Raw genomic sequence first — 26,560 nt, 5'->3', positions numbered from 1 at the left:
TTTTGGCTTATTTTGACTTTCCTTGATCATGACATCGCAGCAAAGTAACACTGATTTCCTTTTTCTTTTTTTTTCTTTTTTTATTTTTTAATTAAGTGATTTATTGTGTTAAGGTGATTTTTGATTGAATAATATTATGACACTTTTGAAAAGCTGCATCGGGTCACATATGTGTTTGCTTCACTATAATCAATGTTTTAGTAGACCCGTTTTCAAAAGTCTTTTGAAATAATTGCACTAAAGGTACAGAATGACCATTATACCTCAATGTGAATATTCTCGTTGTATTCATAATTATTATTATTTTACAGAGAACACAACACTGAGTGCAACAGAGACTGCTTTTTCAACAGCCTTTTTTCCTGGAAATATTTTTTCTCATTCATTTTCTACACAGACATTTAAAAAAAATTAATGAACCACACCAACCAGCTCAGATGAACCATTACAAACTATGAATGAAGCTAAAAGAATGGGAAATTTGGAAAAAAGACAACGATACAAGAAAACAATAAACTGGAAAATGGAATAAGCTCATTCCACGAAGCATGGCAAATAACATAAATAAAAAATAACAGATTATAAGTAAAATACAATATATTTTGCTAAATAATCATATACATACAAATAGTTTGAGAGTGTGTGGGCTCTGCAATTTTCATCTCCGTGGAAGCAGCAACTTCTCTGATTGGTAAATCTTTCTTCAGAATTACTAGGAATTTGGCAAAGATATTTTTTAAGTTTATATCATACTTGTGGCTTCTACAGAAGAATATGTAATTAGCCTACTTAACAATCGCAGAGCTCATGGTACTGTATGTTCAAAGGTTTATACATTATCGTTAAAAATCAGTTTCTCTATGGAGAAAAATAATGGGATTTTTATTTCCACAACCCGACTGTTGCACTCTATTTGCATGTTCTATTCATATGTATACCCCCCCCCCCCAACAGTAATATTCCTCATACACTGAAGAAGAAAAAAAAAAAAAAAAAAAACAATTACTAGTAAGATTTAGTTCATTATTTTTTTTCACGTTTTTTGTTGTTGCAGATTTTCTAAGCAAATTTTAATAATAATAATAATAATATATAAATATATATATATATATATATATATATATATATATATATATATATATATATATATATACACACACACACACACACACATACACAACCGGTCAAAAGTTTTGAAACACTTGACAAATGTTTCTCATGATCTTAAAAATCTTTTGAAGGCATATGCTTAAATGTTTAAAATTAGTTTTGTAGACAAAAATATAATTGTGCCACCATTTTAATTTATTTTATTATAAAACTAAAATTTAATAAAAAAAAAAAAAAAGTTTTTGAAATTGATGACTTGGACCAAATAATAAAGAAAAGCAGCCAATAAGTGCCCAACATAGATGGGAACTCCTTCAATACTGTTTAAAAAGCATCCCAGGGTGATACCTCAAGAAGTTGGTTGAGAAAATGTCAAGAGTACATGTCTGCAAATTCTATGCAAAGGGTGACTACTTTGAAGATGCTAAAATATAACACAGTTTTGATTTATTTTGGATTTTGTTTAGTCACAACATAATTCCCATAGTTACATTTATGTTATTCCATAGATTTGATGACTTTACTATTATTCTAAATGTGAAAAAAAAAAAAAAAAAAAAAAATTATATATATATATATATATATATATATATATATATATAAAGAATGAGTGTTTCAAAACTTTTGACCAGTAGTAGTATATATAAAATTAAGTAAAATCTACTTCATGGCATACTATTGATTTAAGTGAGTGAGTACATTTACCTTAAAAAATTCAGTTAATACAGTAACTTTTATCTTTAAATCTGATGTACATTTTTTAAAATTTAAATGAACATTTTATTGGAACATTTCACATTTTGAACTTTCCTTATAAACAAGTTTACATTCCACAGGAAAGCTTAATGCATGCTGTGTAGTCTATTGGACAACATGACCTTGCAATCCAAACAATAGAAACAAGATGCCCACACAGACCTCAACACTTGATGACGGTAAAAATCAAAAGGTAATGTTTTTTTGATCATGGTAATTTTGAGCAGAAAATGAACTTCAGACTTCACAAAACAAGAAGTTACCAAAAATAACAGCAAAATCAACAATAAATACGGTGTAAATAAACTCGTAAACAGTGAAACCATGCAAGCTCATTAATTACACTATGTAACACAATTTTTGTTCCTGGGTAGTAAGTGTTATTTCCTAATTGCTTATGCCTCAAAAGTATAGAAAATGACTATTATTCCCCCACAAACTTTACTTTTGTGACCAGGACATTGATGTTTTGAAATGTACCTATTTCCAATGAGAAAATGGGCGAATGTGTCTTTTCGTTCACATAAAGTCAGAAAAACAAAAAAACATATGAATCCAAATTAACATGTATTTATACTAAAGTAATACAAAAATAACTACAAACGATTTAGAAGTGAGTAGTTTTGATATTTACGATTATACTGCAAATCACTTTTACGAATCAGCCCCAAATGTAGTCTCTCATCATGTTCTCATTATACTGTCCTTGGTAGCGGCGTTCAAAGTCCAGTATATCCTGGTAGATGCGCTCGCCTTACTCCGCCGAGTACGCTCCCATGTTCTCCTTGAATTTATCAAGATGAGCATCAAGGATATGGACTCTGAGGGACATCCTACAGCCCATTGTGCCGTAGTTCTTCACCAGAGTCTCAACCAGCTCCACATAGTTTTCGGCCTTGTGACTGCCCAGGAAGCCCCGAACCACTGCGACAAAGCTGTTCCAAGCCGCTTTCTCCTTACTAGTGAGCTTCTTGGGGAATTCATTGCACTCCAGGATCTTCTTTATCTGTGGTTCGACGAAGACACCGGCTTTGACCTTTGCCTCAGACAGCTTAGGGAATAGTCTTGAAGGAACTTGAAGGCTGCCGACTCCTTATCTAGAGCTCTGACAAATTGTTTCATAAGGCCCAATTTGATGTGCAGTGGTAGCATCAGCACCTTCCGGGGGTCCAACAGTGACTCCCACTGGACGTTGTTCGTCCCCACAGAGAACTTGGTCCGCTGTGGCCAATCCCGCCTGTGGTAGTGCGCCTTGGTGTCCCTGATGTCCCAAAGGCAAAGATAGCAGGGAAATTTGGTAAAACTGCATTGGAGACCCATCAGGAATGCCACCATTTTGAAGTCTCCTATGACCTCCCAGCCGTACTCATCATACTTCAAGGCGTCCTGGAACTAAACTGAACTGGTGGGCTTAAGGCCCCTGTATTTATACTACTATTTATATTACTGGAAAGTTCTAGAAAGTTACTCCAAGTTTACTCAGCACTGAATCTATCTGGGATGTTCTGGAAAATAGGTAAATTTCAAAATATCACTGTCCTGGTCACAAAAGCAAAGTTTGTGGGGAATAATAGCCATTTTCTACACTTTTGAGGCATAAGCAATTAGAAAGTAACACTTACTACCCAGGAACCAAAAAAAAAAAACAACAAAAAAAAACAATTGTTACACCCTGTTGTTTAAGCCCGATGCATGCTGGGAACACCAACTTTGAAAAGTAAAATGTACTTATTTTATATACCTGTGAAATGTACTCAGATTTGTGAATAAAGGTTTTCTACTTTAAGGTTGATGCATGATGATGCATTGTAAAGATAAACATAAGCTAGAGCATTACATTTAACATGTTGAATTTAAGTACAATTGAAGAATTAACTTAATAATTTCAAGTTCACACAAACTTATTTAGTGTAAATAGTACTTAAACTTTTCTGCTTTAATTCACCACAAAATCTATTTTATTCTTTAGTGATATGCTCATGTATATTTAATGATCATGTAAAATGTAATGATCACTTTTTGACTATTACTTTCAGCATATAACTCAAAACATACCTGTACATTGTTTAACAAAATCAATGAATATTATTAAAGAAAATAAATAGCTTTTATTCTTTTACTGAGCTTTATTCACTTCAAAATAAACATTTCAGGAATGGAAAAGGAATGTTGACTTGTAAATGGAGTGAATGTCTAAATTTCCTCCTGTTCAGTTCGTTCTTTGGAGGAGACCCATCTGCTCATGATTACTACCTGCAACAACAAAAACAATATCAGAGATCCAGAAAGCAACAGGAAACTAAAAACACTGTCTGTAGTCACACCTGTACTGTGAATCTCTTTAGACATTCTGGGGAGGACAGCATGTCTTCTGTCATATCTGATGGTGTGATGATGTAGCAAATCATTAATTCCTGTACAGTAACACATCCATCAGTCCATTAGAAAGAACATTTGATTATTCCTGTATTTCAGAAATATATAGGCTTACACACACTATAAGCAATTATGCCTTAAGGCTGAAGTGTGTAAATTCTGTGCCACTAGCAACACTACAATGCAAAAATATTGTTTTCAAACAGTTTTCCCGAACACTAGTGACGCAAAAATGGGGAATGCAATGCATATGGGCACCACACAAAGGGGGGCATCAAATCAACCCCAATGGGGGGTGCTCAGACAGCAAAACCTTCAAGGGGGTCCCCCCGCTGGTCAGAGGACAAAACGTTCAGGGGGGCGCCAAAGTTGATATTGTATGATAAATGGGTAGCTGTGCCCCTGCCGGACACTACCCTTGTCTGCCTTCGGTCAGTTAAACAGGTAAACGGATAACGCCATAGACCCTTTTTTACATATCCGTGTTTGGAATGCGGAAGGGTAAATGGGAGACCACAGCAAATATAATTTTTACTAACCCGTTTGCTCCAACAGCCAAAAAAAAAAAATAAATAATAACAAAAAAATCCACTATTATGCTTTCACAGCTTTCCAAAGGAAGAAAAAATGTAGAAAGCGTGGATTACAGCAGTCAGAAGAGAGAAAGATGCCAAATTATTTGTCCCTCCTTCTTGCAGCTGTATTAGAAACCTCACTGCAGCTGTGGTCACTCATTTTTTTAAAACTTATTTCAGGGTAATATGTAAGGGATAATGTACAGTCAGCTGGATGTTATCACAAAATAAACCCCAACAGGGTGATCAGGTCTTGTATCACACTGAAGGGGTTTATTTTGCGATAAGAACCGGCTGACTGTACATTATCCTGCTTATTATACCTACTAGCCAAATCAATTAATACATGTAAATAAAATACTGATTTACATTGAAATTAATTATGTGAGAAGAAATAAATTGTTAAACAGCCTAATTCCACCTCCAGTTTGCATCTGAGTTCTGTTGGTGTTTATTTTGTAAATAATGACTGACTGATCATTATCCAAATTATTAAAAGACTACTTGGCAAATAAACAAAACAATGGACATGAAACATTAATATGAGTTGAAATTAATTTATTAGCTTATTTGTGGAGATTGCACAGTGATCCAAGAAGTAGGAAAGAGCAGTGTTGGGTAACGTTACTAACTCGTTAGAATATTGCGTTACTCCTTAAAAAAGTAACTTAATTAAAACGTTATTTTTTATGGAAAGTAAAGAGTTCCTTTACATTTACATTAATTTTGCGTTACTTTTTTCTCCCAGCCACTTTCTCTTCTGCTATGCTATGCATTCCATACAAATAAACCATGCACTGCATACAAGAGACATTACAGGTCATGCTAGCTACTGTACAACACTCATGTCAAAACAACATAGTAAACAAACAGATATTTAGAAAGTAGGTCTTCACATCATATTTATAATAAAGAATCAATAACATGAACATGCATGATTTGTTTTTCATCAACATGGCAGCCAGTATGAGTAATGAAGAATAACCACTGTCTTACTTGAAGCAGCAAAGTCCAACACTTGAACCTGCATCGTATATGTCATCATAATCGACAATGCCAGAGTCAACTTGAGATGTTCTTCAGAAGTCAGAATACAATTATGTGGGGAATGCCAGTCTAACATGTTCAAGGAATAAGTCTGATGAATAAATGAATATTTTTCACTTAAGTCATCTCAGTGCATGCTTGTTTTGTGCTGACCCATGGTGCATTCAGATGCCACAACTTCAAAGGTGCATTTTGATACAACTTGAATGGAATCGTTTTTAATGCTACGAAAATGTCATAAAAACGGTTTGTTTCATGAATCAAACTACTTGTTTATTATAAAACAAAAATGTAGAATATTTTTAGAAACGAAGACATTTTCTCTGCATACACAATTGATGTAGAACGTTGCTTGGAGTCACTGATCCAGAGTCAGCTTTTCTCTTCCCATTCTCCCAGTTAAGGGGAGCTGGAACACGGAGCAGCTCGGCTGCATAAGTCCGTGAATTGAGCGATTATTTCACCCTGTGTATCATGTCATGGCCAGTGGAAGACTAGTCTTATAATCCCTCTGCCTATACGCATTTGATGATTTTTTTAATGTAGTGTTTTTATTAACACACAAATCTACCACGTTTTACTCAATCGAATGTTGACCTAATATTACTCTAAAACACGAAATGCGCATGAGCATTAGCGAGTTCATTAACAGGTGATGTCTTTATCTAAAAGGTGACTGGCTCTATTACATGCAAGGTGGGACTTCCTTTCCATTGACTGTTGGGTGCTAGAGCTTCTTGGTTGGGTGTTCCAATTTCTCCAATTCATTTAAATAGAAGTGACTCGTCTCTGCTAAATAGTCTCTGGCCTCACACTCTAGAACTACAATGCTCATCATGCACTACGTCTCCTCTCCGAAATTTTCACACTTTCACTCCTGATTTCTCGCAATACAAGGACAGTAGAGGTGTACAAAAGCAACGCATTACTTTATTTAAAAAGTAACTCTGATATTATGGTCTAAAATAAAAAATATAGTGTTACTTTACTCGTTACTCAAAAAAAGTAATCTGATCACGTAACATATGTTACTTTTATTGCATTACCCCCAACACTGGGAAAGAGGACTTGTAATACCTGGACGACCGGTCTGCTATGTCTTAATGCCCGGATTAAGACATAGCAGAATGATGCACGAGTTGCCACCTATTTACAGTTCCAAATCGGTTTCTTAGGGTAGGGATGGGCGATACCGCTTATTTTCTGATTTTTTAAGTACTTTCAAGGCCAATACCACTGATACAATACAATATTAATTAATGAATGAATTTTTTGGTAATTCTTGGGAAAAATGGGTAAAATTGTTTTTTTATTTATATTTATAAAATACTTTATACAGTATACTTCAATAGTATTTTTTAAAACCATATTTTTTTCCATTTATAGGCCTTAAATTAAAAATGCTTAGACTTCTGTTTTGTTTAACCTTAAGAAAATTAACCATGATTTTACTTCAGTAACCACTGATCTTTATGCTGTATCTATATTATTGATCAGTGACAGTAACCTTAAAACCACCATAAAACCATGGTTAATACAGTCGTGGTTATTACAATATAAGTATAGTAAAACCATGATTAATTTTAATAATGGTATAATTTATTAACAATTATAAATTTAACAACTTTCAATTTAAATAAACTTAGAAACAAACCCATCATAATAAATGTCACATTTAGATTTGTCCTTGTTTAGTGTGAATTAACTTCAACTGCTGTTTGTTTTTCTGTCATTACCTTACTTGCCATGCACTTCTTGTTTGAACCAACGCTGTATTTGACTCGTGTCTTTCAGCAGTTCTCTTGTTAAGATGAGCGAAAGAACAAACAGTTCCTATCCTATGCTACCATTTACCTAATATATACTTTTTGTCACTATAAAGGGATAATTCACCCAAAAATGAAAATACTTTCATCATTTACTTACCCTCATGTGATCCCAGATGTGTATTTTTATAAGAATATCTCAGGTCTGTAGGTCCATACAATGCAAGTGAATGGTTGTCATAAAAAAATAAAAAAAATTAAATAAGTCCATTTTTACTATAAATGTCCACTTTCACATTATTTTTCTTCTTTTGTTTTTTGCCGATTCACATTTTTTGTGCATATCGCCACCTACTGGTTCGGGCTGGTCAAAGGTGGATATTTATAGTAAAAAAAGACTTTAATATTAATCTGTTTCTCACCCTCACCCATCATATCAGTTCTGAAGATACTGATTTAACTACTGGAGTTGTATGGATTAATTGTTTGCTGCCTTTATGTACTTTTTGGACCTTAAGAGTTCTGGTCACCACTGAATGGACTTACAGAGCAGAGATATTCTCCTAAAACTCTTTGTTTGTGTTCAGCAGCAGAAAGAAAGTCATACACATCTGGGATGGCCTGAGGGTGAGTAAATGATGAGAGAATTTAAATTTGTTTGTGAACTCCCCCTTTAAAGTTTATGATATGCATTCATTTTCATGGTAACAAAATAATAACATCACCAGTAAAAAAACAAAAAAGTTTCAAAAGTATCTATACTTTAGGATCGATCCGCCTATCCCTACTTATCCCTACGCTGCCACAGCAGGCGGCTGCCAATCAGTGTTACTACTGTCAACAAAGTTACAGAGGTAAATGATCATTGACAAAGGTTTTTTTTATTTTTTATTTCATCATAGATAACGAATACTAGACGAAAAAGACGCATTATAATGATAATTAAAACATACAGTTAATATGATGTTAAAATTATACTGCATGATAATACCAGGGCACAAACAGAAGAAGAAACCTCAAGAAAAACATGTTTTTCGGAGAAGAAATATCTAGATATAAGTGATTCATTCTGAATTCAATAATCTAGTAAATTGGGCCTGCTTTATTTGCGTGAACAGAAAAAGTGGCAAAAACACTGGCAAATTGAACTGCAATACAAACAGGATAATTACCTCACTCAAACGCCTACTATTTACATGTTTACATGAGATTAATCACTATATCCACAACATACACATAAAATTACAACTTATATCTGAATAGACAATGAAGCGGAAAATGCTAAATGCTATGCAATATCCTAAACCAGCTAAAACATTGGAAATTTTACAGTCTCCAAAGCACAAAAAATTCATAATGCAGTATTTAAAAAGAAATTAGCTAATACTTTAGTAATACATTATATGCTATTATTTCAGGAGCTCGTTTTCACAACAAGGACAGTCTGTATTTTGTCTCTTTGCACCCATGTCTTTTATATGTTTCATAAATGTTTAAATTAATAAAATGTTTATACATTTTTCTAAATGTTTGTATACTTGATTAAAGTTTGGTGTGTTCAACAGACAATTTTTGTAATTTTGCATTTTCTCATCAACTAAAATATGTTATTTTCGTTGATTAAAATGAATAGTAAAGTAAGAGTAAAACAAACACAAATTAATGAATATAATATGACGAAATATTGACAACATTTAAAAGACAAAAATCTAAGACAATAACAGAAAAACAGTGTAAAAATGAACACTGCTGCCTATGTAGGCAGGAGACAGTGAGGCAGCTCACTAGGTTTTGGAACTGACCTAAAGACTGCAAAAGAGTACAAAGAGCAATTTCTAGTCAATGAAATATTTTAGAGCTGAACAGAACTACAAAAATTCCAATTCACTACAGAAATTGCCATGATTTTTTGTGTGTAGACTTTTTAAGATTTCATCAATGTTCATTATTTTTCCAGGCCTAGAAATCACAATTTAAAAATTCCCTAATATTTTCAGGTTTTCCTTGACCGTGGGAACCCTTTACAGTGTTCACACTTTTCGGAAGAATCAACCTACTAATGGCTCACTTATAGTTGTCTCTGCATTTTCAGATGGGATTGAAGAAAGTATTTTAACATTAAAAAAGAAACACATAAAATGTACCTATTACGTGACAGATATCACTAACTAAGGTGTCCCGAGAAATCACACTGGTCTCTGTGAAAGCCCTAGACTCTTTAAACATCTAAAAGAATCAGACTGTGGTCAGCGCAGTCAATCAGAAAACTTTTAAGGCAGTTTGGAAACTTCAAAACTTTTCAATATTTTTGCAATTGCATTTGGTGATGTGCTAGGCTAGTGTCACAGAAAATGTTTACAGCAGCTTTAAAGGTGCAATTAGTAACTTTTTTGTTTGTGTCATCTTGAACTTAAGATGCCCATAAAAATGTTCAGATAAAAACCGATACCATCTGACGTACGAATGTCATTCCGTAAACATTCGGCACACAAACTATACACACGTTATATCCTAGTTTGATTATTAAACCACAAAGGGTGCAATTTAATGAGATAAATAAATAGTATGCATGTGCTGCAGATTTCAAAGTGAATTTGTGGAGCCTGCGTTATGCCGACAGCTCATGCTCATACCTTTTAGAGCACCTCAGCTCATACACGGAAAACACCATCATGAGCATTGCACGTTCCGTTTGTAACAGATGACAGCGGGCAAAGCGCTAATTCACTTTGTAGCATGAGGCACATACAGACTACATATTTTTTTAATTTAATTTTAATTTAATTTTGCGGTTTAATAAGGTTAATTTGTCACGAAGCGACCTGCTTTTCCAGAGGTGAGAAGCTACCTTCAAAAACACAGAAACAGAAAGGGCTTCACACCAAAATAAAAGATAAATTTAAATGGAAAACATTTACAACAGAAATATATCACTACTGTATAGTTATGTAATATTCTTTGTAATATTACCACTACTATTACTACTACTACTACTACTAATAAAAATTCAATAGTAATTGTATTATACTTAAGCAATATCGCACATCTGTGATGCTCTGTTATGCAGCACTTTTGTTGACAAAAATAACCCCAATGTTGTATTTTGGATTGTGCTGTGAGGTTCTGTATAAAAGCAATACATTGATAAAAATAATACAATATTATGTTTTTGAACAATTCATTGTTCTATTTTCATTTAATGAAAGTTTTAATGAATTAATTTATTGACACCATTTTGATGAAAAAATATAAATCAACTTTTAATATGGAATTCAGAAAAAACTAAATAAAAAAACAGGTATCGTTATCGGCTTGTACCAAAAAGGAAGTATCGGTACCCTTAAAGGATTAGTTCACCCAGAAATGATAATTCTCTCATGATTTACTCACCTTTAAGACATCTCAGATGTGTATGACTTTCCTTCTTCAGCAGAACCTAAATGAAGATTTTTATAAGCACATTTCAGCTGTTTGTCCATACAATGAAAGCGAATGGGTGCCATGATGCTGCTGGCTGTTTGACAGTCCAAAAGGCATATTTAGGCAGCATAAAAGTAATCCACACGACTCCAGTCGATCAATGAATGTCTTCTGAAGCAAACTGAAAGGTTTGTGTAAAAAATAAATAGATAATTAAAACTTTATTAACTTTTAAAAAACGCTTCCTGCTACCAGTCGACCCATCACGGGGCTGCCGTGTGACGTAAGCGCAATGGCGCGTTCACGCGAGAAGTCGGAAGCGCGCTCTTTGTATACAACAGAGGAAATGTGCTAATAAAATGTGCTAATAAAAATCTTCATTTTGGTTCTGTTGAAGAAGGAAAGACATACACATCTGGGATGGCTTAAAGGTGAGTAAATCATGAGAGAATTATAATTTTTAGGTGAACTAATCCTTTGACTCGTTCTCAAAAAAAGGTATTGGGACATCCCTACTTTTTTAAATCAGGAACAAATTACTGAGTGCACCTTTAATACCACAACCAGAATGTAAAAGTTATACATTTAAATATAATTCACCAACTAATGCAGATACAAAGTTGCTAAGGACAGTTATTGAGAGTGCTTAAAAGTCACATTTATTTTATGAAGCATTTTACAAAAGTTCTTTCTTATTACACATCTTAAAGGAATAGTTTACCCAAACATGACAACTTAGATGAAAATGTCAACAAAACTGGGTAAACTACTCCTTTAATTTCAGAGTAAGTACAGTATGTATATAAAACAGAGTCGTACCTTTGAGACATTACCAGTAATTCTGCTCAGAGTGGCGAAAGACCTCCAGCTGAAGGGCCGCAGTGCAGCAGCTTTGCAAGAGTCATCTACTCTGTCCACCACCACTGAGTAACTGCAAGAAAATACATTGTAGAATGCAGTACTAGTCAAGTATAATTTCTTGAAACCTGGTAAGACAGTATGTTGAAGACTAGTAACATAGTAAAGCAGTAACTTTAATGATCTGTATTGACAATTTTTTATGTTTTGGGTGGGGAAAAAAGAATCTCATATTTAAGCTTCATGTCATGCCTAATGACAGCCTTTAGCCATGACCATATTCACAATATAGAACTGCCTGTTGTATCTTATTGCTTTTATAAAACGGTTATAACATAATAATAATATTACGGTCACATTTTTTTTCATTAAATGTTTATTACATTAAACATATTCATTAAGTGTCATCTTTCTGCAAGAAGATATATTCCTTGAAATAACAATGTATCAAAAAAGCCTAAAGTGACTGTTACAACATTGTGTTTTAGCACGGCTGGAACACTGTATTGACTATCAGCATCCATTACAACTGGACCATTACAACTAGTGCTTAACGAGCTAGCATACAACTAAAGAACAAACCTTGCATGATAAAATGGTGGTCCTTTTCGATACAGCACTAGAAAGGAGAGAATCAGAGGATCAGCATTAGAACAAACAAGAATTTGAGAACTGAAAAAGCAACGAGCAAGATGCAACTCAGTCTTGCCCAGGAAGCAAGAGTCATGTGTCAACGCAAAAGACACTCAAGAGTCAATGACTCCTGAAGTTCACAGCCAAGAGTCAGTTTCCCTGCTGTGCCAATGAGACTGCGGTGAAACAGGTCAGGACGGCGAGGAAAGCAATGCTTAATACACCTGAATAATTCAACTGTCATCCGCAAGTGTTACCTACACCAATCGTAAAATCTCTCTCATCAACTGGAATAAGTTCATTCAGGGTTCTGCCTAAATTTTTAGAGGAACAAGCCATAAACTGCAGGGCTCAAGTCTAGAGAATAGCTGGATGATTCTATACTATAACAAATCAGATTTCAGTTACACTTCATGTTACAACAATTGACAGCATTTTATCATTATTCCTCCATGAATTTTAGAGCTCATCTAGAATTTTACATGAGAGTGGAGATTTTCTGTGCAAATACATTTGTTGTGGGTTGTTGCCAGAGCATTGCTATGCAGTTGCTAAGGTGTTCTGGATGGTTGACAGGTGATTGCTTACTAGTGTAGTCACAGTCACAAAAGCTAACCTTCTCTTTTAACTAATTTGTAAGAGCATATGTAAACATGCAAAAATGACTAAATCTTACTATTTTTAACAAAATATACACTACCAGTCAAAAGTTTTGAAACACTTATTCTTTATTATATTTTTTTTTTCTTCACATTTTAGAATAATAGTAAAGTCATGAAAACTATGGAATAACATAAATGGAACTATGGGAATTATGTTGTGACTAAACAAAATCCAAATTAAATCAAAACTGTGTTGTATTTTAGCATCTTCAAAGTAGTCACCCTTTGCCTAGAATTTGCAGACATGTACTCTTGACATTTTCTCAATCAACTTCTTGAGGTATCACCCTGGGATGCTTTTTAAACAGTATTGAAGGAGTTCCCATCTATATGCTGGGCACTTAGTGGCTGCTTTTCTTTATTATTTGGTCCAAGTCATCAATTTCAAAAACTTTTTTATTTTTTTATTTCATTTTAGTTTTATAATGAAATAATATGGAGGCATATTTTTGTCTACAAAACTAATTTCAAACATTTAAGCATACGCCTTCAGATCAAAAGATTTTTAAGATCATGAGAAACATTTCAGTTAAGTGTTTCAAAACTTTTGACCAGTAGTGTATATACTAGAAAAAAAGAGTGATTCGGATTATAAAAATGCGATCTGAAAAGTTAATCTATTGTGTAACACCACAGACACTGAATCTTCAGGCAAAATATGAAAGAATTTTAGAATAAATAACCAAGAAAATAAGTAAACAATACTTTCTTACAACCTAGTCTCATACAATGAACGTTACTGTAACTAAATTTTTGCAAACTGACTTTTACGTACCACATTCTACATTTCACTGCAGTTTCCTGGTGAAATTAACACAATAACAGTACTATTGTTCACAGAACAAATTACGACTACAACGGCTGATTGTCTTAATTAAACCCATATTTTTCACACTATTTTTTACACTGCTATGTTATAATTTTCAAACGCATCATTTAAAAAAATATATACATTTTAATGCTTGTATTACAAACCGAAGTACATTTACACACGTATTCCAATGCGATTAACTTCCATGGTAGGTCACCTGATAGTGTTGAACTTTGGAGTAGGGGACAGAGGCTTGAGCCCAGCCAAGTACGTAAGCTAACACGGGAGACTAAAGTGTCATAGAAGTGACACAAAATGACATGGTTGCTTCAGAAAATGTGCTTTTCATGTTGTATTTGTTTTTTCCACACTATCGGTTTGGTTTAGGCGTTGGTCTAGGGTAAGGATGTCTGTTTTGGTCACCTCATGTTTTGTTCATCTCTCATTTAGAACACTTTTGGTTAGGTTAAGGTTAAGTTTTAGGTTAGGGAGTTACGTTTTACTCATTAAAACCTCCATCTAACATTCACCTTAAAAATCTTGTCTGATTTCACTCACTTTTGGTACCCCCTGCTGGACATTTCACTGGGAAACTGCAGCAAAACCTGTAATAAAGCAAGTCATTTCATTTTGCCGAAATGTTGCCACGGTCACAATGTTCATGAGATCAGGCTGCTTTCTTAATGTATTTCTGTTAATTTGGCCAAAAAGTCCAGTGAAATGTAAGTTTAAAAGCTTATATAAATTTTTTTTTATTATGTTTGAAATAAGGCTGTAGATTTAATATGTTAATTCAATGCAATAAATGATATACAAAAAAGATGCGTGAATAAAATTAACGCAATTAATCATGCCACTGGACCGTAATAGGGAATTTTCCTACCATCGGAGCAATTCAAGCCTGAAGTACCACCTTGAGTCCCAGTCAGCAGGGGGCAGTAAGTGGAACTCTAGCTGTACAGGCAAAGCACAAAATGAGGAGGATTGTTCTTGGGCTCAAAACACAGCTGGACACAGTGCCACTCTTAATGCAGGGGTCTCAAGACATCTTTTTCTAAGTTTCAAACTACATTTAACTTCACACATCCTTCCTCATTGATGAAGTACACACTTCTCAGCCGGTAAAAGAGTACGTTCTTTGGGTATGCAGGCGAGTAGTGTGAGTAGATTCCGGAAATACTAATGCGTAATAACAATAACTGCTTAATTAATCTATTCTGGTTTTGTTAAACAAGCACCTATTAAGCACAAGGAACAACTCGCTTGGTGACATCTCCTCAGCTCCCGAGGGATTATGGGATAGTAAAGTGTCCAGTCAATCCGCACTTCAGAATCTCGCCGGTATTTCTCACTTATTGCTGAATGAATACTGAGGATTCGGACATACTACTCCACTTGCATCCTGTTTTTGGCATACTTTATAGTAGGCATGTATGAATTTTCGGACGCAGTGTGTGTTTATGACGTGAGGTAACAAAGTGAGACATTCTAAAAGCATCCGTCTGACGCATGTGTACATAGACACATCCATAGTAAAGCACTTTGTCTACCTGGGACAGATTGACAAATTCAACTGCATGGAATGCCGTGGACTGTAGGCCAATGAGAGGCTTATGTTTAATGATATAGAAATATTTCACTTTTTTTCTATTGTCTTATCAATGCTGTACTTGTCTGCCACAATAATGTATTATATATATATATATTTTTATAATTATTTGAATGATAATTATTTAATTACTGTACATGGAATTATTTTTATTTGGGGGCCTTTCTCCACAAATATTGATAAGTGAAATTAATTGTGATTAACTTTAATCAGCATATAATGTAATACATTTTATTTAAACTGATCGACAGTCCTAGTTTGAAATAATTGTCAAACAATCATTGTATGTAATAGTTTGAAGCATCAAGTAATAATTGTATATTGTATTTTTATTTATGAAATGTGGAATTTATGAAATGTGCTTACAACATTTATTGTAGAAAATCACTTATCTTTGAAAATGTTATGACTTATTTTTATAATAAAATTCTCAGTTGAATGCAATTAAGGCTGTTCATTTGAGATGGTGGATTTTGCAAAGAAACATTTTATTCTTACTTAAATCTGTTCCATACTTAATTCCAGACTTGGGCACCCAGCCTTTACTGCGGAAATAATGATAGGCCGTGTAGGTGGTGGAGAAGTTGGGCTGCACTGAGCAGAACATCGCCCACAACTGAATAACCGACAGAGGCTCCTAAAGTAGACACAAACTTTACCAACACAAAATAACAAAATTATGGTTTGTTCAAATGACAACAGCAGAATGGGAAAACTTACCCCACTGTAATAAACTGACAAGCATCCAAGTGCATACACCAGAAAGAAAGCCTGAAATACAAAGACAAGCAGCTTCTTAGAAGAAGAAATATAGTGTCGCCCACACTGCATTGTTTCTCAAATGATTTGCTTGGTTGCTAACAAGTTCATGTTAGGATGTGTACTAAATCACATCGCCTTAGGTTCAAACTGATGATAGCTCTCTAAGACCTTTCCCTATCAATTACACAGTGGGATGTCACATAAAGGTAAAACATACAGTTGGGGTGCTTTATTAAATACACACATTCCTCAAAAGCTCATTTCTGACCATTTGTTTAGACTCTAGGGTGTAGTTTAGTAGAGAATGCAGGGCTGTGATTATATTCATGAGAGGGAGAGGTAGTTCAGTAAGCTCTTGTAGAGGGAGGTTGTGTTGACACTAATATGTAGAGGAAGAGGCGATAAGCCTGAACATATTCACAGCTTCAGCACTCTTGTTTAAATTGGCACAGTCCAATGAAATCTCTCAACTGTATCCAGCTGTAACAATAAAAGCACTACTAAAATGTTTTAGACCCTATTGGACTTAAACTTGACAGATAAAGACCAGAGCCAGAAGACCACAGCGATGGAGGACTGTTTGGGGCTGAGAAAAGTTGCATTAACATCCATACGTTGAAGGAAAGGATTGCTTGAGTGATCCATCATACAGCAGGGTTTTTTAACCTTTTTTCAGGAGCCTGTTACATGTGGTATAAAATTGGCTGTTGCATTTTAAGCCTGGCCTATATTAACATCAGTACCATATTAATGTATTTACATACTTTATGATGCTTACACTGCACAGCCATTAAAATCATAATTATGGATATGCAGAGTCAAATATTTGTACTTTATATTTTAATTCTCCAGTTTAATGCAGGAGGGAAAATAAAACATTTAGCTGAACTTTACCTTGTATATACAGCATATTTTCATGTTTTTACAAAAATTTGTTTGAGATCAAACTGTAATTGCCGAACCCCCTGTTGAAGGCCCCCGTCTTCCAGAGAACTTGAACTTCAGGTTATTCTGGAGTGCTGCCGAGTCACTTACTTCTTCATAACTCAGTTGCAGGTACTCCATCATAGTAAACGGGTTGATTCTGCATACCAACTTGCCCGATCGACCCTTGCATAGAGGAGAGAGTGAATCACAGACATGTCTTCACATGTGCTTTCAACAGGGTTTCCACACCTTTTGACCAGTGAATTTTCATGACTTTTTCAGGCATTCGTGATTACAGGATAAGGATTTTTACAAATAATTTTATAAAGATTGTACTCATGGCTAGCAAGTTCTAGCTGATGAGATATTTTAGAGCGGAGCATAACTAGAACAATTTACATTCAAAGGAAATTTAAATGATTTCTTGACATTTAATTATAGAGGTCAACTGATTGTTTATTCAGCAGATACCGATAAGTAAGGTGGTGGAAAAGGCAGATAATAGATTGATCGGCTGATAGTTTTTCAAATCGATTTATGAAATGCAAAAAAAAAAAAAAAAATCATAGTCTTTCCTTACTATGTTGGGCACAGACATAGACACTACAAGAGTCCAAAATGAATAAAATCCCAGATGCAGTTTATTGTTTAACCAAAATCCCAATAATAACCAGAAAAAATGCATGACACCAAATACAACAATGAACCAAGCCGTTCTAACTGTAGAATCTTCTAGCGCCAGCCACTGAGGAACACGGGGGTATAAAAAAATAATTACAAATTAAACTTTTTGCAACTATCGGCACAGATTAATCGGTAAAATCGATATATATCGGTCTTTCCATGACTTTTCAGGCCTGAAAAATATCGATTTTTTTTTCACTTACATTTCTACTCAACATTTTATATTTGTTATTAGGGCACTGCAAATTTTGTTGGCTCTGTTTTGTAAATAGTACATCGGTTGGTATATTTCCTCATTTGAATTTTACCAAATTGCTTTGGATAAAAGCCAAAATGACTAAATGTAAATTATTTTGGAAGTCTCAAGCTGCACTTGCTAATTACTGTAAAACTAGTCAGAGAAATCATTTATAGAAATTAAATGTTTCCAACTACTCAATTAGGACAATATGGATTGAGACAGGGGGGCAATAATGGGGCATGTAACATAAATACATAAAAAGCATAGTTGTGCCATGAATCATCGAATCATGAAACGTTCATGGTGGGACCCACTAAGCTAAGCTAACAGACAAGGAATAATAGCTACAAAACTTCAATTTTGTTTAGGCTCAACCTCTGATCAAAAACCCTCAAATTCGGACACTTTCTTTAAACAGGGCATACGTATACAGTATGACTTCTGTTAAATAATCTGTCAAGTAAATCTGCACAAATCACATTAAGAAACTAGTCCAAGGGAAGCAATTTGAAACAGCCTAAATTAGCCTATTCGCTCAAGATGTTTGATTTAAAAACAGTGAAAACTGTCATGTTATATACCTCTGAGTTTTCCTCTGTGTTTTTATTATCGCCATCTTCAAGTTCTTCCACCAGAACATATTCATAACCTTCAGATGGGTCAACATCTGGCATGCTAAGCTTTGAACTCATCGATTGCCTCTCATCAGGCCAACAGCCACAGTGAATGATCCAGTCATCATGTCTTTTGCACTTCACACTGGGGTTAGAGTGCTGGTCCAATTGCTCAGGTTCTTCAGGATAAAGTTCAGCTAAAGGATCATAAAGAGGGTTTCCTTGACATTGAGGCTTTTCAGCATCAGTATGGCCCAGATTATATTTTACATTGTCTAGATCTGCATCACCAGACATATCATCCACTAGTTGGTCCACCAATGATCCACCAAAGTTTTCGATCTGACATTTGATAGGTTCTCTGCCATGTTCATCACCAATATCAAGCTCCACTCGTTTAGTGAGTGTCTGCAATGCATTACTGACAGCGTCTTCCTCCAATCCCTGCATCAAGAGAGCAGCCTGTGCCCAACCAATACGCTTCTGGTATCTAGCAAAAATTAAATCAACACAATTGTTATATAAACATTCGGTCTTAAAATACCTAGATTAATAAACATATACTTCTAAAAATGGTCTTCTTACTCTGATGATGAGATAACAGGGAGACATCTGTCACCAATGTCTAGAAAAATAAAGACATAGGCATATATCACATTTACACCGATCAGCCACAACATTAAAACCACCTGCCTAATATTGTGTAGGTCCCCCTCGTGCCGCCAAAACAGCGCCAACCCGCATCTCAGAATAGCATTCTGAGATGCTATTCTTCTCACCACAATTGTACAGAGCGGTTATCTGAGTTACCGTAGACTTTGTCAGTTCAAACCAGTCTGGACATTCTCTACTGACCTCTCTCATCAACAAGGCATTTCCGTCCGCAGAACTGCCCCTCACTGGATGTTTTTTGTTTTTGGCACCATTCAGAGTAAATTGTAGAGACTGTTGTGTGTGAAAATCCCAGGATATCAGCAGTTACAGAAATACTCAAACCAGCCCGTCTGGCACCAACAATCATCTATGCGATTATCTAATCAGCCAATCATGTGGCAGCAGTGCAGTGCATAAAATCATGCAGATACTGGTCAGGAGCTGCAGTTAATGTTCACGTCAACCATCAGAATGGGTAAAAAATGAGATCTCAATGATTTGGACTGTGGCATGATTGTTGGTGCAAGATGGGCTGGTTTGAGTATTTCTGTAACTGCTGATCTCCTGGGATTTTCATGCACAACAGTCTCTAGAACAGGGGTCGCAACCTATGGCATGCGTGCCAGCATTGGCAATAGGGGCAGTGACGTGCACAGGCCTTAGCAGGGACAGGGGCGGAAGGATAAAAAAGGGCACTGATTTTATTTGTTGTTTTTTTGAATGAGTAGTAATTATAAATACTTGACTAATTTCTATACTTTGAGTATATAACCATTTTCTTGTATATACAGTATATACTGTACATAATTTTTTCAATTTTTCCTTAATCACAAATAATAGCCAATTCAGTTATATTTCTCACAAAAAGAACCATGGTAATACACTTGTTTATTTATTTATTTTCAGACATGGTCTGTGATAACCCCATGTTTATGACATGTGTCATAGTTAATCCATGGTATTTTTTAAAGTACCTTGGAGTACCATGACAGGATCATGAAATATGAACATGATCAATCATTCAGTACCATGGCATTACCCTGGTAACGTGGTGCACGGTGCGATGAGAAAGTGCAAGCGCGAGGCGATTGACTGTGTTCTGCGAATGCTACAGGGTCCTTGAATAATGTATAACGTGCGAGTAAGGGCAGCCAGTGGAGTTTCTGGTGCCCCAAGGAGTTGGTGCCCTACGCAGACTACGTAATACGCGTATAGGGAGCTGCGGTACTGTGGTAGCCTAATGGTATTTTTCTGAAAGTGATTAGTCTAATGGCTTATAGTTTCAACAAAACCAAACTGGCTTTGGCTGAACCCTGACTGCTCCTTTAGTTTATGTCAATATTCTTTAAAAGACAAATTTAAATTATATCACTGAAAGCAACTCGAACACTCCCATTACAGTTAATAAATCTGTCTACACTAGTGGTATGCGATGTCGGAAATGCGGTAGCAATCGAATATTACTCATTTGATGAACTTACAACACAATACATGGAGTGGACATTTTATCTGACCCGTTACTCGTCTGAGGTAATGGCACTTCAATGTTCCAGGGCGAATTCAAAACTGCATTTTTTGCTTCCTTGAAGAGCACTCCTGCGGGAGGGGATGCCACACGAAAGCTTGTTAAAAAACAAAAATGAGAAAATAAATATTTTCTTGGAGGGCCCTTCCACAAGACTGTTAGCGAAGGGTACATTCATACAGTAATGCCATGTTTTCTTCAGAGTACCCACTTCAAGGGAGTTCAGAGTGAGTATAGGGCATAGGGAGGATTACTTGCGATTGGAATCCGACCCGTTCTGCTGTAGCGCACGCTCTTAAAGGCACCTCCGCTTAATTATTTTTTAATACGCCTGCGATTTACAAAGAAATCTCATAATAACACATTATTACTGTTATTGTGAGATTATGACGAGATTTTAATTTTGTTTAACTATTTCATTTTAATTATTAATATTTCTCCCCTTTTTCTGGACGACCAAAAGGGCACCTTTAGATTTGTGAACGAAAGGTGCTTGCGCCCCTGCTGCCCCCATTCTGTGCACGGAAACATCTAGTAGATTTGGCTATTATTTTTTTAAGAACAAAAAAAAAAAAAAACAAAAAAAAAAAAACAAACAAACAAAAAAAAAAAAAAAATACGTTCAGAATGTTTAGTTTTAACCAGTAATTTTTATTTTAACATTCTGTGCATGTCAGTGCGGAGGGGTAATCACTGGCACGCCAGCAACGGCGAGAGAGGAGTATACTATTATTTATATACATTCTGCACTTGCATTCCAATCTACATCTTGATGTAATCCTTCTTCATGATCACGCAGCGTGTTTTCATCAGCTGAATGGGAGGCTAAACAAAAAGTTAAAATGTTAAGAGACTGCAGTACCCAGCTGACTTGTGCAGCGCAAGCAGGCCATTCGCGCATCACGAGCCAGCAGCGCTTCACTTTCGGTTAACCGCGCGAGTAAACGCGCCCGCTTTGCTTCGGTCAGGCTGCGCGGATGTCAGCCTACATTCCGTGTTTCATTTTATTCTTTTTGTTTTTAGAACAACACATGATGTAATAAGGAAAACACCACTATTAATCCTTGAGATTTCCAACCCAGCATACAGGTACACCCTTCTTAAACCATGGTCACACTCAAAACTACATTAAACGATTAAGAGAGAAAACATAAACCCACATCGTGGGGTTCAAAAATCTGAGTCTATTCAAAGTATAAATTAAACCTGGAAATAAAGTTTTAGGATATTGCAGGTGGGATTCACCGAAAAGGGCTAAATAGTTGATCGGCTTGTGATGCGCAGCGTGAGTCTCATCACACTTTAATAGTGTTTAGTCTCCTATTCAGCTGATGATAACACGCTGCGTGATCATGAGGAAGGATTACATCAAGATGTAGATTGGAGTGCAGGTGCGAAAAACTTTATAAAAATAAAATAGTCTACTCCTCTCTCACTGTTGCTTGTATGCTAGTAATAACCCCTCTACGTGATTTTGAAAAATGTATGACATAATTTAATAATTATTTAAGATTCTACACAATTTTGTGATCAGTAATCAAATAAGCAAAGTTGTGACATTAACTGTTAACTCATTTTGTACAAAAGGACAAATGCTCACATGCAGGATCTTTGGGTTTTGCACAAATGATTGAAAAATAAACAATTCAATTAGGGAAAAAGCAAAATAGAAATATTTGTGGACTCAGACTTAGGAAAATCACATCCATGCACTTTTTTGGGGGGGGGGGGGGGGGGTTGGCACATCCATTGATCAGGAAAATAAAAAATGCCACTCCATGTCAAAAAGGTTGCCGACCCCTGCTCTAGAATTTACTCAGAATGGTACCAGAAACAAAAACATCCAGCGAATGGCAGTTCTGTGGACGGAAATGCCTTGTTTATGAGAGAGGTCAACAGAGAATGGCCAGACTGACTCAAATTGACAAAGTCTACGGTAACTCAGATAACCGCTCTGTATAATTGTGGTGAGAAGGGGTTGCCGCTGTTTTGGCAGCATGATGGGGACCTACACAATATTAGGTAGGTGGTTTTAATGTTGTGACTAATCAGTGTATATTCTATGATTAAACAGTCATGGGCACATGAAATCCGCTTTAATACATTTTGAAAATTAGACACATAAAATAGGGGCTATATACTTCTAACTGCTGAAACAATGATAAACGTCTATACCCACATTTCCATTGTTGAGAGATCATGTGTTCAGGTCTGGATCTAGAAAACACTCCTTTACCAAAATAACCCTTCAGGAACACAAAAACACAAAAACAAAAAACATTACAACTAAGCTTTTGATAGTAATAAACTGGTTTAACATCTCTAATTTAGGGTAACGAAAGCATTAAAACAGTATTGTGATTGTGAAATGCTGCAGTGATGTATCAGATCATAATATATACTATGGTACTTTGATATAAACTATCAGTCAAAAATGTATACAAACCTCCTGTACATATTCTGTATTACTAACTTTTCCACATGTTAGTGTTACAGCATAGTATTAGCTATTATTAAGTATAAGTATAATAAATAGTACAATAAAAGTAATCAAAACCATAAAATAACACAAATAAAACGATGGAAATTATGTGACTGAAATGTTAAACAAACCAAAATGTATAAAAAAAGAATAGATAATCTTAGTTGTTTTAGATTCTTCATAATGTCTAGATTGTAGCACTGCACACTCTGGGTACTAAATTATTATCATATTCATATACCATGTACTCAAAGATGTTTTAAAGAAAACTATGGGACTACCATGGTAGGGTACAAGATAGAGAAAAAAAAAAAAAAAAAAAAAAAAAACATTAAAACTGCTCTTGTAGACGTAGCGAGATGTGCGTCTCACCCTCTCATATAGAGCCTGTATATGAGCAGGATCTGTCACTATCACATGATGACTGATGATTTCTGCTCTGTATATGATAATATCTCCATTTTCTCTGCTAAATGAGACTGGAAGAGGAGCTTCAAATGATTCATAAATCTTCGCACGCCGTTTAGGCGCTTGAAACACGGCTTCAGTCATGGAGGACAGGTTAGTTAGATTAAATAATCAGCATCACTCAATTCTTCGGGATCACGCCACAGCAGTTTCTTTAATGCAGAAGTTGTTTGCATTCCTCCATGTGAGCCGCGGTGTAACAGCAAACGTCGTCCGTGATGCTATTGAATACATTATCTTTAGTTCCGTACTTTATTGTTTGAAAATGCATATTATGCGCGGTAATCGGACATAAAAGAATGTTATGTTGGTATTAATAAGGACAAACTGTAAATTTTAAAAACTGAATTATTTTTAGGAATGTATAACCACACGTTTGTATAAATGGTTTTAAAGGCACTTTATAACATTTTTAATTTTGTTTGAAGAACCAATAGATGGCAATGTTTCCCAATTATTACATTAAAGGAATAGTTGAGCAAAAAAGTGTTGAGCCTCATGTCGTTCCAAAACCGTGTGACATTCTTTCTTCCTTAGAACACAAACGAAAATATTTTACAGAATGTCAAACCTGCTTTTTTCCATACAGTGAAAGTGAATGTGGATGGTGGCTGCTGAGGTTCAAAAATGACTTCTTTACCTACTCCATGGTCCCAAAAGAAAGAAAGTCAAATGGATTTGGAACTACATGAAGGTCAGTACGTGATGAGAAAATATAATTTGACCGGATAATTGTTTGTTTAAATAAAGATACTATGGCACTACTCTGTTTTTTGAACCACGGTTATACCATGGTATCTTTGAAGTACCTTGGACTACCATAGTGCATGCAGTGCTGGGTAGATTACTTCTGAATTGTAATCTGGTACTAATTACAAATGTAATCTATTGGATTACATTGTAAATATAATGTAAACTGATTGATTTTGGATTACTTTTTATTTACTTCTGACCTAATTCTTGTTTATTTCATGTCACATGCGTTTGAGTGGGATAAGCTTGTACCATTTTGACTTAATGTTGCTTAAATGCATTAAAGAAGAATTAGGCTACTTAATGGATCAACATATGAGAATTAATATGATTTTGTGTGTGTGTGTGTGTGTGTGTGTGTGTGTTTTACTCACTATTTGTCTGTTTTTTAGTGAAAAAAAGGCTCTTAAAATGTTCTTACTCCAGACATTTTGCCATTACAAATGGCATTCATGTGGTAACCATTTAGACCAGTTATATTTATGAATCAGTGTCACTAAAAAAAGTTGTCAATGTCAAGTTGTCAAAAGATTTCACGAAAGCAAAAGCACATTCATATAATTTTTGACGGCGATTACAAAATCGATTTGCAAAAACTAAAATGGACTTTACTACACAAATGCAATCGGTTCGCATTTATGAGTGGATTACCGCTCCATCTTCAGTGTAATTATTGCTGATGGCTCATATCAGGTCTGTGTACACAATTTTCCACCCATTCAAAAACACTCGAAGATTTAACAAAGGTATATCAGCTGTAGGCTGATTTTAAATGAAAAATGTAAAAATAAAATAAAAAGAAGAATCAGAGGGATCAATAAATTATGAACAATTTACTGCCTTTGTCTGATTAATATGTAATCATGCAATCCAAGTAACTTTTATCTGATTATGAGTATTTAAAAATGTAATTTAATCTAGTTACAAGTACTTGATTTTTGTAATCTGATTACATAATCTAGATTAAATGTAATCCATTACTACCCAGCACTGTGTGCTTGATGGTCACATGGGAAGTCGGCATGTTTTTTCTGAGAGTTCTGGTACCCTAGGATTGGCCACATTATGCCGACTCATTGAGAAGAGGCATCTCCTATCAGACATTTTTGCATCGGCTCCACCATCTTCACCTTCTCCTGTGGTGTGACTGGAAGAGTGTTGCGTCAGCAGCGTTGGAGACCCAGGTTTGGATCCTGCATTGAAAGGTTGCATTTTCCCCTCTGTTATTACATTTGTACTCCACTGATTGGTTAGGTTTAGGTTTGGGGTTTAGGTTTAGGTTGGGGGGTACAGTTTATAAAATATACTATATTACAGCCTGTACAGGTGAAAACAGCTTGCTTCAGAGCAGGCATAGGGGCGTGAGCTCCAACCGCCAGCAAAGAAATAGGGAGCCCCTAACTGAACACTTTCCCTAACCATAAACGTGTGTGGAAGTGACGCCCCCTTTTGGAGTTGGCGTAACTCCCTTTTGGAATAACCCCGCCCCCTTCTGGAGTAAGAGAGAGGGCATGGTGATCTGGAGATCTCCAGCCTACAGCTATACCTACTTGGGGAAAATGGAACTCACACGTGCCCAAAAGTCCAACAACACTTACAACCTTAGCCGCCGGGGGCAGTGTTTTGAATTTTGGTAAGCACAGACCAGTTTCAGCTAAAGACAAGTCAACCTGCTGTTTCCGATTTCACTGTGAGATCAGTTTGGCATGAATGTGGTAATCATTCAGTAGCCTCCTATGGTATATATCAAAATATATTTGGTATCTGATACCATCACTGTACAATAGTGCTACAGTACTTTTTTGTAAGGGACACACACACACACAC

The 26,560-nt window shown here is 35.4% G+C and overlaps 1 protein-coding gene and 1 long non-coding RNA gene across 4 annotated transcripts; one reads left to right on the top strand and one right to left on the bottom strand.

Annotated features, from left to right (window-relative positions):
• Nucleotides 1–3,461: 3,461 nt before the first annotated feature.
• tsen2 (TSEN2 tRNA splicing endonuclease subunit) lies at nucleotides 3,462–24,170 on the bottom strand. 3 transcript variants are annotated; one of them, XM_051672322.1, is made up of 11 exons: nucleotides 23,885–24,170; nucleotides 23,210–23,276; nucleotides 19,437–19,476; nucleotides 18,819–19,341; nucleotides 17,421–17,495; nucleotides 16,344–16,394; nucleotides 16,122–16,260; nucleotides 12,491–12,527; nucleotides 11,870–11,981; nucleotides 4,191–4,280; nucleotides 3,464–4,119 (listed from the first exon to the last, which is right to left on the bottom strand). In XM_051672322.1, exons 1-11 carry the CDS (start codon nucleotides 24,062–24,064, stop codon nucleotides 4,060–4,062), a joined length of 1,374 nt encoding a protein of 457 aa, XP_051528282.1. In that variant the 5' UTR covers nucleotides 24,065–24,170; the 3' UTR covers nucleotides 3,464–4,059. The 3 variants fall into 3 exon arrangements, with proteins under 3 accessions (XP_051528284.1, XP_051528282.1, XP_051528283.1); XM_051672324.1 differs by lacking the exon at nucleotides 4,191–4,280 and having other exon boundaries at nucleotides 3,462–4,119; XM_051672323.1 differs by lacking the exons at nucleotides 3,464–4,119; nucleotides 4,191–4,280 and adding an exon at nucleotides 4,288–9,439.
• Nucleotides 23,939–25,539, top strand: LOC127426001 (uncharacterized). The gene is made up of 3 exons (XR_007894730.1): nucleotides 23,939–24,073; nucleotides 24,570–24,674; nucleotides 25,126–25,539. It is a non-coding gene; the product is annotated as an uncharacterized LOC127426001 (long non-coding RNA).
• The last annotated feature ends 1,021 nt before the right edge of the window (nucleotides 25,540–26,560 follow it).

The sequence above is a fragment of the Myxocyprinus asiaticus genome, chromosome 35 (genome assembly GCF_019703515.2).
Source record: "Myxocyprinus asiaticus isolate MX2 ecotype Aquarium Trade chromosome 35, UBuf_Myxa_2, whole genome shotgun sequence".
Taxonomy (NCBI): Eukaryota; Metazoa; Chordata; class Actinopteri; order Cypriniformes; family Catostomidae; genus Myxocyprinus; species Myxocyprinus asiaticus.
Note: the sequence above shows the minus strand (reverse complement) of the source record. Positions and strands in the feature narration are given on the sequence as shown.